Here is a 13,861-nt window from a genome sequence, read left to right as displayed (position 1 = left end):
TACTTTACCCTAAGGAAGGGAAACTTAACTGCCCACTCCTGACATCCAGGCTACTTGAGGTGACTCCCTTCCAAAGAGGACAGAATGGGAGGACATATGACAAACATAGCTCAGCCAGGTAATCACAAGTTTGCCAATAGTCATGGATCATGGCCATAGTGTGCACACTGATATAATGTCATGAAAACAGCACTTTTTCTCTTCCTCCCCAAACCCATCACCCCAGTCTGCTTATGAGAAGAGCATCTGACAAATTGAAAAGAGAAACATTCTATGATATACCTGAGTAGCACTCCTCAAAACTGACAGGCCATCAGCCACAAGGAAAGTCAGAGAAGTTGTCACAGCTGAGAGGAGCCTAAAAAGACATGACAAGTAAATATAATGTGGTACGGAATTCTGGAAGACAAAGGGACATGCAGGTAAAAACTAAGGAAATATTTTCTAGACTGAATGTTTGTGTCTCTCCCAAGTTCACATGTTGAAATCTATTCACTAGTGTAATGGGATTTGGAGGTGGGATCATCGATGGATAATGAGGTTGTGAGGGTTGTGAGGGTCCTCATGATAAGAGGCCAGCTCATCCCCACCCCCATTCACCAGGTGAAAATACAAATAGTTGGCAGTCTGCAATCACAAAGAGGATTCTCTTCACAACCCAACTATCCTGGCATGCTGATCTCAGACTTCCAGCCTCCAGGACTGTGAGAAATAAGTTCCTGTTCAAGGCATCCAGTTTGTGATGTTTGTTATAGCAGCCAAAGCTACAACAAAATCTGAATAAACCATGCCCTTTGGTTAATAATAATGTACCAATATGGGTTCATTAATTATCACAGATGCACCAAATTACTGTAAGAGGCTAATAAGAGGAGAAATTGTGTGCAGCTGTATATTGGAACTCTGTACTATTGTCACAATTTTTTTCTAAATGTAAAACTGTTCCAAAAAATTAAGTATATTTTTTAAAATGTCAACATTTTGTCCTCAGCTGGATCTCTGCCTCTTACACCCCCTTCGGGGACAATGCAAAGATGTATGTGGTGACGAGACATTTGTGTTTCTATACTGAGGTTTCAACTCACTTCACAAGTCTGAGGTTCCCTTCTCCTCCTTCCTCTGTCCTCTGACAGAGCTCACTCCAGAGCCAGGCACTCAGAGATCCCAGAAGAAACTGTTTCTCAGTTCCCCATGATATTCATCCTTAATGTTTCCAACTAGTAAAGCGCAAGTTGGTTAGACCAAGTGAGGCGAGAGAACTCTGGGTTCCTGGGTGCAGTGGGGTAGGTTTATTTACTTATTTAAATTTTGTTAGATAAATAAATAAATATAAAAATAAATTTTGTTAGTTAACATACAGTGCAATATTAGTTTCTGGAGTAGAATTCAGTGATACTGGGGGCAGTTAATCCCTGTCATGTGCCCAAGGAACTGAGGTAGAAGGGGCTCTGCAGAGTGGATGCTGTGATGAACCAGGCTTCAGGAGATGGCCCTCAGCTGTCAGCCCTCTTTGGGATGGCCTCCTGAAAAGAGCCTCTATGCCCAAGGTTATGTCTGGGAACTTGCCATATCCAGTGGCTCATCAACATGAAAACGTAAAGGAACAGCCCTCTCACCCCAGCTCAGGACAACTTTAAAGGAACATCCTAGCACCAGAGGTCCATGGAAGATCAGCTGAAGTTTTCTTTGGGACTTCATTGTAACTCAACTTCTTCTAAACAGTTCTGCTCCCCTCTACCATTGGATCCTGAAGTACTCCTTAAAAATAACCTGCTTGTTAATATTTATCTCAGCCCCTATTTCCCAGGGAACCTGATGTGGAAGAGAGGCTGTGGTGGGTACCAGAAAAGATTGGGATCCCTTTGTCTGTGGGGACCAAGCCAGTCATGGAAGGATGAATTGTTTACACTATCATATACCATATACCACATACCATATACAATAAATCACATACTATATGCCATACACCATATATCATCATACAGCAAACAGTCTTAATATAAGGAGCAATGAGAATCCACAGAATTCTTTATACAGAAAAAAGGAATGCACTCAGATCTGTGTTGTAAAAGACCACTCTGGATGAAGTAGAAGGTAGATCTACAGCAGGCAAAAGATTTGAGGATAGCCTATTAAGAAGTATTAGTTATCATTCTAGCAGGAGATGACAATGAACATAGAGACATAGACTTAAGAAGTATTTAGGAGGTAAAATGAACAGGGTCTGGTACAGAGCAGACATGATTTGACAAGAGAGGGTGTAGAACATGGGCCCCTTCTCAGTTTGACCAAGTGGATAGAGGATGTGCCACACACTGAACAGAGTATAAGGGGAGAAGAGAATGTCCGAGTTTTGAATATTTGAGCTATACAAATGAAAATTTCAAGGACAAAGGATATATAGGTCAGCCATCAAGAAGTAGACTCAGGATTGGAACCTAACTTGCATCTGGTTGCAAAGCCAGTGCTCCTGATCAGGGCACTAAAATCCCAGGCTCTGTAGAGTATAGGATCCAATGGAAGGTATGAGGTCTGCTGGAGGTGGAAGGGTAGGATGCTGGAACCTGGAGGAAAGATCCTGTCCAGCCCTCAGCAGGGGCCATGGATGGCCTTCCAGCATGAAATTCATCATTCCAGAACAATGTGATAAGATGGTGACATCACAAGAGGAGAGGAGTCTTGTCATCTCCTACAGGCAGTTTGGGCTTACTATGGACTCTCCTCTTGTTGTAACACCTCTCCTGGCCTTAACATCCTATTGATCTCTGAGAGGAGGCAGGGATCACAAGGAAGCAACAGGAAAATCACCCTAGAGTCAGTGCCTGACAGTAGACTTGTGGACATCAGAGGGTCACCAGCTGAGTGTGGACTGAGAGTCTCACCACAACCTTTGTGCTTGGGTAGAGTCTTTTGCAGAGGTGAGAAAAAAAGAAGCCGAAATTCTGGTTTCTCTCTCTTTCCAAGAGCATTTCTTATGTCCTTCCACTTCCTTCCTCCTGAGCTAGCCCCAACTCAGCATAGACAGCAGAGGCAGCCCTCACCTTTCAAATGTATTTCTAGGTGCATTGCTTTCCATCCTGCAAAGTAGTCCCCCAGCCCCACCTTCCCTGTAGTCCCTTCTATCCTCTAAGACACAAATCATCACCATCTCCTAAGCTCCAATCTCTTTCCCACACCATATCTCTGGGCCTCTAAATTGGCAGAGGTGGTGATCCCTGGGTAGCGCAGGGGTTTGGTGCCTGCCTTTGGCCCAGGGCGCGATCCTGGAGACCCGGGATCGAATCCCACATCGGGCTCCCGGTGCATGGAGCCTGCTTCTCCCTCTGCCTGTGTCTCTGCCTCTCTCTCTCTCTCTCTCTCTCTGACTATCATAAATAAATAAAACTTAAAAAAAATTAAATTGGCAGAGGTGCAAGGGTGAAGAGACCTCAGATGAGAGGAGGCTCAGGAAAGAGCACAAGCCTATAAATGTCATGCTCTTAACTATAGAAAACCAATCATTTCTAGCAGCTACTTATCAGTAGCTTGTGATCACCTTCTCTGTCCATTTGATAATCTCAAAGAAAAAGTGATAAGTCCTGCGGTCTTTCTTCTCATCACAATCCCCTTCCTCTGACCTCATGGAGGCAGGGAGTGTCTTCTCTCCTCAGAGCACAGAGTCCTGGGACCTGCTAGAACAACACTCAGAGAAGGACCAGGCCACCACAATGCCTGTACTTGCCTCCCAAACCTGCCCACTTCTGCCATCCCTGCTGCTGACTCTGCTGCTGAGATTCACAGGTGAGTTGTGTCTCAGATATGTGTGGTAGAGACCCCTATACTTGTTTACTTTTTCTCCTCATCTGTTTCCCTAGAATTTCCTGGGGAGGGGGGAGGTTCTCTATCACAGCCAGAATTTATAGAACTATATTGGAATGGCTTCCAGCTCACAAAATTTCCCAATGGCCAAGTCTGTTCCAGACCCTTTTGTTTGGGAATGGACACCCCTAATGGTCAAAGGGTTGAGAGCTCTCATCTCCTAGCCCCTAGAAACAAAGAACCTACCTTTCAAATGTATTACCACCACACAGGTGCAGTTCTCAACAAAGAAAAACATGTTGGAGAACATGAAATTATGAAGCAAGAAAAGAATCCACAATGTTTCCACCCTAAGATAGTCACTATTAAAAATTTGCAGAAGTTTGTGTGATCATGGAATATTGCTGGGAAGTGGTCACTAGAGGTCTCTCTGGGTCAGTGATGGAAGCTGAACCCTGCAGGCTTGCTGAAACCCTGCTTGCTGAAAAAGCTGAACAAATGTATCTCTTCCCCAAGGCTATTGGTCCATCTTAGCAGAGGCTTTGAGTTCCAATTGCCAGAGTAGATGAAAGAGGAGGGGTTCAAATCAGATGAAAGAGAAAGCCAAGGCTCTTATCTGATATAAGAAAGGAAGAAGAAACCTTGGGTGTTTTAGGAAAGAGTAAAATATATGAAACACCCAGGCCCACTGTAAAATATTAACAAATATTTAAATGGGAATTAATACCAAGTTCATAAATCTCTTCCAGAAAATAGAAGAGGAGGAAACACTTCCCTACTTATTTTATGAGGCCATTATTATTTTGATAGCAAAACCAGATAGACTGTACATAAAAAAGAACTACAGACCAATATCCCTCATGAATCTAAATGCAAGAAATCCTCAACAAAAGGTTGGCAAGTGAAATTTCACAATGTATAAAGTTATATACCATGACGAAGAAGGATTTATTCCAGGCATGCAAAGCTGTTTTAATATTTGAAAATTAATTACTGTAACCCATCACATCAACAAGTTAAAGAAGAAAAATGGCATTATCATATCAGTTGATGCAGAAAAAAAGCATTTGGCAAATCTAACACCCATTCACAATACAAACTCTTAGCAAACTAGAAATAGTGGAGAACTTCCTCAATTTCATGAAGAACATCTACAAAAATTCCTACAGCTATCATTATACTTAATGGTGAAAGACTAAATTTTTTTTTTGTAAGATAAGGACTGAGGCAGGATGCCCCTACTCTAAACTTTTATTCAGCACTGTTCTGGAACTTGTAGGAGAGAGGGACAGGAAGAAAGGAATGGAGGGGAAGGGACAGAAGGGGAAAGGAAAGGAAAGGAAAGGAAAGGAAAGGAAAGGAAAGGAAAGGAAAGGAAAGGAAAGGAAAGGAAAGGAAACTGACTGAAAAGGAGAAATAAAACTTCCTTATTTGCAGATGACATGATTGTCTACATAGAAAATCCCAAAGAATCTACAAAAAAAAAAAAAAGCCTTCTTAGAGTTAATAAGCACATTCAGCAAGGATACAAGATCAACACACAAAAATCAATTGTGTTTCTATATACCAAAAACACACAGGACAATTTACATCATCACCCCCCAAAAAAGAGAAATAGGTATAAATCTCATATTATGTGTAAAAGATCTATATAAAGAAAGCTAGAAAACTGGTTGAAGCAATCAAAAAAGAACTAAATAGAGATACATCCCATATCATGGATGGGAAGACTCAATATTTTCAGGATATCCATTCTTCCCAACTTGATCTAAGGATTAAATACAATCCCAATCAATATGAGCCAATTATTCGATGAATATTGATTAACTGAATCTAAAGTTTATATGGAGAAGTTAAAGATCCAGAATAGCCAACTCAATGTTGGAGAAGAACAAAGTCAGAGGACTCACAACATTTGACTACAAGACTTACTAGAAAGGCACAGTAATCAAAACAGTGGCATTGGTGTGAGAAGAGACAGATCAATGCAACAGAATAGTCCAGAAATAGACCGACATAAATACAGCCAACTGATCATTAGGAATGGAGCAAATATAGTCTTTTCAACAAATGTTGCTGGAGCAATTGGACGTCTGGAAATCTATGTGCAAAAAGAAAAATTGATTCTAGACACAGACCTAACAGCCTTCATAAAAATAACTCACATATAAAACACAAAACTATAAAATGCCTACAAGATATCATAGAAGAAAATCTAGTTGACCTTTGATATGGTCATGATATGACTTTTATATATTGACTTCTTATTTTTTAAAGCAGTTTTAGGTTCACTCCAGAACTGAGCAGAAGGTGCAGAGATTTCCCATAGGACTCCCCACCTCCACACATCACAGCTGCTGCCATTATCAATATCCTCCACCAGTGGTATATTTATTACAAATGATTAACCTACACTGATATGTCATTAACATCCAAAGTCCACAGTTCACATTATGGTTCACTCTTGGTTTTGTATGGGTTTGGACAAAGGTATAGTGATATCCACCTTTATAGCATTATACAGAGTAGTTTTGCTGCCCTAAAAGTCCTCTGCATTCTAAAGTCCTCTGTTTCCACCCTAACCCCTGGCAATCACTTATATATTTACCATCCCATAGTTTTGCATTTTCCAGAATGTCATATAGTTAGCATCATGCAGTATGCAGGCTTTTCCTTTTGATAATTAATAAGCATTTAAGTTCTTTCATACCTTTGCAGGCCTTGAAAGCTCATTTCCTTTAGCAGTGGATAATATTCCACAATCTGCATGTATCACAATTTATTTATCCATTCACCTACTGAAGGTCATCTTGGTTGCTTTCATATTTGGCAATCATAACTAAAGCTGCTATAAACTGTGAGGGGGAATCTGTTCCAGGCCTCTCTCTTAGCTTCTGGTAGCCTCAGACCACAATCTTCAGATTCTAAATGGCCTTCTTCCTGCATCTTCACATCATCTTCCTTCCCTCTGTGCATGACAGCTAAGCTAAACTGTGCCTGAACTCCTGGTCCACAGGAACTATGAAATAATATGTGTTTCCTTAAACTAAGTTTGTGATAATTTGTTATTCAGCACGTTCCCTTGTTTGTATAGCACCTACTATGCTCCAGGCCATTCTCCTATTGTGATGCAGAAGAAAGGTACCTTTCCTCTTTCTGTACGTTGGTCGCCTTTCTCTCATCCCATATGGCAACTCAGTTTGTAATTTTCATATTTTGGCAAGAGTACATGTTGCTAAAAGAGTATGTATGTTGATGTAGAACCAGAACCTCAGAACATCTTGGGCCAAGACAAATAACATGGGAAATGATGCAAAATTTCTTTCCAGGAGCTTCAGATCAAGAGTTCCAGGTGACCCAGCCTGAGAGTTCAATTTCAGTCAGAGCTGGAGAGATCTTAACACTGGGCTGCAACGTGTCTGCTCACTCCCCAGCAGGGCCTGTCTTGTGGTTCAGGGAGAATGGGCAAGAACGACGATTAATCTACAATTTCAATGGAAGCCAATTTCCCCGAGTAACCCAAGTAGAAGACACAGAGTTCAACCAAACAGACTATTCCATCCGCATCCATAATGTGTCACCCAAAGATGTGGGCACCTATTACTGTGTGAAGCTAACAATAGGCCACCCTGACATGTCGTATGTATCAGGTCCAGGCACCTATGTGTCTGTGAATGGTGAGTATAGTCTGACAAACTCCATCCCTTTGGTTTGTAAAAATAAATTTTTAAAAATCTGAAACATGTATAAATCATCATACACACTAGATTCTGTTCCCTTTCAATCACAAACCACCTTTAAGTTAAGATTCTGCAGACGGCCCTACTGATTAACCATTCTTCAGTCCTGTGCCTGATATTGAATCAAGCCATGTTGACAGGCCATGCCCTTCCCTGACAGCCAACTCCACCAAACCAGTGACATATGACAAGGGGAACCCTCACATAAAAAGACACCAAATAGACAAAATGCAACTACAGGTATGCACTTGGTGATCCAAAAAGTGAGAAAAGTGAGACCTAGATGGCTGACTGGCTTTTCTAAGGTCTGGGGGACAATCCTGGCATGAAAGTTATCCATTGAGTCTCTTCTAACTTATGCTCTGAGAACCAATTTTCATTCACTAACCCTTGTAGCCACATCTTATCTCACAGATTTAGGACAAAATCTTAACATGTACTCCCCTAAGTTTGATAATACCTCCTGAGCCAAAACAAAGGGATCCACAGGTTCGCAGAACCTCTACCAGCCTGCACCATTCCACTCACCCATTTCTAACTGGAATGTAATGGGCCCTGGTGGCAGGTCCCTGAGGGCCACCACAATGCAGGCAGGGACCCCATTCCCCACAAAGGAAGCCAGTGAGTGGGTGTGGTCTCCTATTATGGTTTCTGGGGGCCAGAAGACCAGAAAGAGGGATCTCGGATATCACTCATCCCCAGATCTTGTTTGGAAAAGCTGTCCTGGAGGGGTTGAGTCACTCTTCTGGCATTTGATCTTTCCCTGGTCTGCCCTAGTCTACCCCCGCTCTGCTCTCCTCCTCTTCTCTGAGGACAACCAGTGCTTCCTGGTTCTTGCCACTCTCTGAATTCATTTCATCAAATACAGTGAGATCATGTGTCCATCTGTTCTGCTGGGAAAACCAGGAATGTTCTCTTCAAGTCCAGCCACATTCCATGCCACCCAATGGCCATGGGAAATTTACATATTTCCCTCAAGCTGAGATGTGAGAGTGTAGGCAGCTTACTTACCTGCCATTTTCTCCCAGAGTTCCCTTGTTGCTCCAACCCACACCTTAGCCATCATCTGTGGTTTTGACGGTTTGCCAACCTGAAAGGAGAGAGATTACCAGGACCTGACTAATATGGGGGAGTGATGCTGGTGGTAGCAAATGTTGGGGGTCAGTTGTGGGCCCTCCAAAATTAACAAGGTCCCTTGAGGTTCTACTCTTTTTTTGTGGAGAAGAGGAAACTGTCTCTTCCCTCTTGACAGATAAGCAGAGGAAACATACTCTGCCTGCATGAACTTAGTAGTCCCAAATGGCTCCCGATTCTTTAGGCTTGCTGTCTCATGACTTACCCTTTCTCCACACCTCTCAGAATTAATATCTCCATAAGTTCAGTGGCTGCTCACCCTTCAGAAAAGAGATGAATGTCAATCTGAGGTTGGCAGAGGGCACTTGGACCCATCTCCAAGTGCACTGTGTGATTTGGGGCATTTAGATAGGGGAGAGACTAGTGTGTCTCTCCATGAATTCATAATCCCAGCCCTCTCCTTCCCTGTCCTCTTCTTCCCTTGGTTCAGAGCTGAGACATGGACCCGGGAGGAAATACATCTGATCCACTGTACTGACTCCCCTCAGTCAGGTCAGGAGCTTCCACCACCTGCAGAGGCCTCTCTAAATTCAGTGTGTGTATGCTCACACATGTCATTAAATGAAGTCTACCCATGATCTGGATCCAAGTTCTTCAGTCCTGCCTGGGTCAAAGGATGGGAAATGGGAAATGATTTTGTATTTCTTTGCAGGAACCACACATGAGATATTCCAGGTGCAACAATCTGAGATGACACAGACTGTATCAATTGGAGAGACAGTCACCTTGAGTTGCAGTGTACCAGATTCATTCCCAAAAGGACCTGTCTTATGGTTCAAGGGATCTGGGCCAAGCCGGGAATTAATCTACAATTTCAAAGAAGGTCTCTTTCCCAGAGTAAAAGAAATTGGACACATCACCAAAGCTGGCAACACAGACTTTTCCATCCGCATCAGTGATATCTCTCTTGCCGATGCCGGCACTTACTACTGCGTGAAGTTCAAAGAGGGGAAACCTGATAGAGAGTTCCAGTCAGGTCCGGGCACTGAGGTGTTTGTGACTAGTTGAGTTTGTGTCCTCCACCTCCTATCATGAGCTATCATCTCAGTTAACCAATCCTTCATTTGTTGAATTATTAGATAATGCTAAATATTATTGTAGGTGCATTAAACATATGATATGTCATTCTCTCAGCAACCTGTGAGTTAAGTGTTTAACATGAGGAGAAACAGACTCAGAAAGGTCAATTGAGTAATGAGGGATATTTTGGTTGACATCCCAATATTCTCCTAACAGCTAGACTAAACTAAGATAATTTCATGACTCCTTACTAGTGATTAGCTCAAATAAGAGACTGGCTTAAGCCAATTTGTGTCCATAATGAAAAGGACAGACTTGCAGAGAAATCCGGGAAACTAATGCAATTCTCTCTCCTATTGGCTAGGAACAAGCAATCATTTTGCCCCAGGTGATCCAGAGAGCCATCTTATGACCATGAGGGGAACCAAGTTGAGGAAAAATCTACTCTAGTGAAGTGCAAAGATGTAAAGAATGTGGGTTGACAACATTGCACGGCAATATTGTTCCTGGTTCCAACCCCACTTCTGGACCTTCAGTAATGGGAGAGAAAACATCTCCTTGTTAAGCCAGTTTGCTTAAAGTCAGCACTGTCCTAAGGGTTGCCAGGTGATAAAGTTCCCACATCCACAGAGCACTGATGTACTATTTCAAATCATTTTTTTTCTGTTCCAAAAGCCTTACTTTTTTATTTTGTCTATTTTGTTATAATCTCTGAACTCTGAACAATATCCATCTTGAAAACTGATTAAATTGGTGATACAACAATACTACTATTTGTTGGGCATCTACTGTGTACTAAGCATCTACTTTTCCCATATTATTATATTTACCTGCATAGCAACTTGAGTATAAGAATGATTGTCCTTGTATGAATGAGGAAACTTAGACTCAAGGCGATTCAGAGATACAGATAATAGGAGAAAGAGGTAAAGGGTCTGGGCTCTCTCCAGAATGCTCTACATATTAGTGAAGAACCTTTCTTTACAAGGGATAAGAACCCAAAATATTTGTTTAATGTGATCCTGTAGCTGAGAAGGATTCTAGGTTTCTCAAAGCATCCAATGCAGAACTTTAGGACTTAGGACTCAGTGCCACTGAGACTCTTACTCTTTGGAATTCTCTCATCTTTATTCCTCTCTGCCTGGCTTTGTCTATCTTGCTGCACATAGATCTTATTCATATAATGGAAGAGATTAAGTATAGAAAATGTTAATATCCATTACCTCATCTTAGAGTCCCAGGGAATCATTTGAAATTTCCTTTCCTATGCCTTTCATTTACTCTTTATTACAAGGGAGAGGAGGAGCTAGGTAGGGAATCCATCAACCCAATGAAATAGATGTTCAATAGACTAAAAACAACATTACGTCCATCTCAAGGTCCAATCCTTCATGTAACATAGGAGAAAGTTTAGATCCAGAGATTGGGCTTGCCTAAAATTATGCAGACAATGGATACCAGAACTCAAATCTCTTACTCCCATAATCCTGGGGTTTATGGCTTTGTCTTCTTCCTAATAAGAAGACTATAGTTAGAATTGGAGGTGTGGATATGCATGAAGATGATTTCGAGGAAAAATATTGTGAAAGAGTTCAATCTCCCTGTTAAAAGCCGAAGAGTCAGAAATGTATTAGATTTACACCATTTCTACATAATAAATAAAAGGCATATATACATATAGTTTTAAAATATTGAGCTAAGTATATTTGCTATGGTTGCTGTAACAAACTTTGTCACAAACTTTGGTGTTTAAAACAGGAATAGTCCTATGTGGATGGTATGACAGTGTGAGAAGTTCCATGCATCTACTCCCAGATACTGGTGAGAAAATTTTTTTAAGTCATTTAGGGTAGTGACAGCAGTAAAATGACAGACTACAAAGTCTCCAAACCCTCTCCAATGGAGACAACCAAATAACAACAATCTGTGGATTGTTTGAATGCCTTTGTAAGAATGCTAGAAACCAACTAAGAAGCAGCAGCAACCAGGCCAATGGAAAACCAGGAAAGGATTTCAATGAAAGTTATGGGAACTTTTGCAGAGTTTGTATACTTGTACACCACCCCCAACCTGGTGTAGTGGCACCATTAGGAGGAAATTTCCCATATCTGCTCCACCCTCAGAATGAAAATAGAACAGACCATGTGTCAAACAATCTGGATTGTCTGAGGGATGCCTGAGGGTATGGATTCTGTGTCTTCTCATTCAGAACACTAATAGGAACAGCAGAACAGTTTAGAAGTGACAGAGACCATTGAAGTGGCTCAGCTACAGACATTTTGCTGTTCCACAAGAAGACACCGGGGGAATAAGATTGTGATCTCCTGAGAAGAAGAAAGGCAAGCTGCTTAGAGAATTTGAGATAGCTAAAAAAAAAAAAACCCACAAAGACAGTATCTTCAACAAATGGTGTTGGGAAGACTGGACAGTGACATGCAGAAGAATGAAACTGGACCACTTTCTTACACCATACAGAAAAATTTTAAATGGTAGAAGGAACTAAATGTGAGACAGGAAACCATCAAAATCCTAAAGGAGAAAACAGGCAGCAACCTCTTTGTCCTCAGCTGCAGCAACTTCTTTCTAGACACGTCTCTGGAGGCAAGGGAAACAAAGGCAAAAATGAGCTATTGGGACCTTATTAAGATAAAAAGCTTCTGCACCGCAAAGGAAACAATTAACAAAACTAAAAGCAACCAATAGAATGGGAGAAGATATTTGCAAATGACATATCGGATAAAGGACTAGTATCCAGCATCTATAAAGAACTCATGAGAATCAACACTTAAAAAACAAATTATCCTTAAGAAATGGGCAGAGGACATAAACAGACATTTCTCCAAAGAAGACATACAAACAGCCAACAGACAAATTAAAAAATGCTCAACATCATTCATCATCAAGGAAATACAAATCAAAACCACAATGAGATACCACCTCACACCAGTCAGAATGGCTAAAACTAACTCAGGAAACAACATGTTGGCAAGGATGCCAAGACAGTTTGCACTCTTGGTGGGAATCCAAACTGTTACAGCCATTCTGGAAAAGTTAAGAGTTTCCTCAAAAAGTTAGAACTACCCCATGATCTAGCAGTTGCATTACTAGGTATTTATCCAAAGGATTAAAAATGCTTATCCAAAGGGGCACATGTACCCCCAAAGTTTATAGCAGCATTATCAATAATAGCCAAATTATGGAAAGAGCCCAAATGTCCACTGACTGATGAATGGATATAGAAGATGTGATTGATATATATTAGAATATTACCCAGCCATCAAAAAGATATCTTGCCATTTGTAATAACAGGGTGGAACTAGAGGGTTTTCTGCTAAGTGAAATCAGTAAGAGAAAGATAAGTATCATATAGTTTCACTTATATGTGGGATTTAAGAAACAAAGCAGAGAAACATAGGGGAAGGGAGGGGAAAATAAGATAAAAATATAGAGGGAAGCAAACCATAAGAAACTCTTAACTATAGAGCACAAACTGAGGGTGCTGAGTGGAAGTGGGTGGGAGGATGGACTAAATAGGTGGTGGGCATTTAGGAGGGCACTTGTTGAGATGAGCAGTGAGTGTTATATATAAGTCACGAATCATTAAATTTTACTCCTGAAGCTAATACTAAACTATTATTATTAGTTAACTAACTTGAATTTAAAATATTTTGTGTGCAACTGAAATTGAGTTGTTATCAGCTTAAAATGGACTGTTATAACTTTAGGGTTTTGCAATGGTAACCACAAAGAAAATACCTATAGATATAGACAAAGCAACATGAGAAAGGAATCAAAACATGTCACTACAAAAATATCAGTAAAAAACAAAAGAAGGCAGTAAGAGAGGAAAGAAAGAGTAAGAATGGTACAAGACATACAGGAAACAATTAACAAAATATCTACAGTAAATCCTTCCCCATTAGTAAATCTTTAAATGTAAATGGATTAAACTCCCCAACAAAAAGATATAGATTGGCTAAAATAGATTTTAAAAGGGGACACCTGGGTGGCTAAAGTCACTCGACTGAGTTGAACATCTGTCTGACTGTTGATCTCAGCTCGTCTTTTTTTTTATATAAATTAATTTTTATTGGTGTTCAATCTACCAACATACAGAATAACACCCAGTGCTCATCCCGTCAAGTGTACCCCTCAGTGCCCGTCACCCA

At 40.9% G+C, this 13,861-nt stretch overlaps 1 protein-coding gene across 1 annotated transcript in view; it reads left to right on the top strand.

Annotated features, from left to right (window-relative positions):
- Positions 1-3,707: 3,707 nt before the first annotated feature.
- The window catches only part of LOC129522404 (tyrosine-protein phosphatase non-receptor type substrate 1-like), a 50,211-nt gene continuing 40,057 nt past the window's right edge, over positions 3,708-13,861 (top strand). Inside the window, 3 exon segments of the mRNA XM_055344644.1 lie at positions 3,708-3,780; positions 7,128-7,475; positions 9,325-9,675. Of these exon segments, the coding sequence (XP_055200619.1) occupies positions 3,708-3,780; positions 7,128-7,475; positions 9,325-9,675 (772 nt within the window).

This window comes from Nyctereutes procyonoides, unplaced genomic scaffold (genome assembly GCF_905146905.1).
Source record: "Nyctereutes procyonoides isolate TBG_1078 unplaced genomic scaffold, NYPRO_anot_genome, whole genome shotgun sequence".
NCBI lineage: Eukaryota > Metazoa > Chordata > Mammalia > Carnivora > Canidae > Nyctereutes > Nyctereutes procyonoides.
The sequence above is the reverse complement of the archived record's forward strand: the minus strand, read 5'-3'. Positions and strand labels throughout refer to the sequence as shown.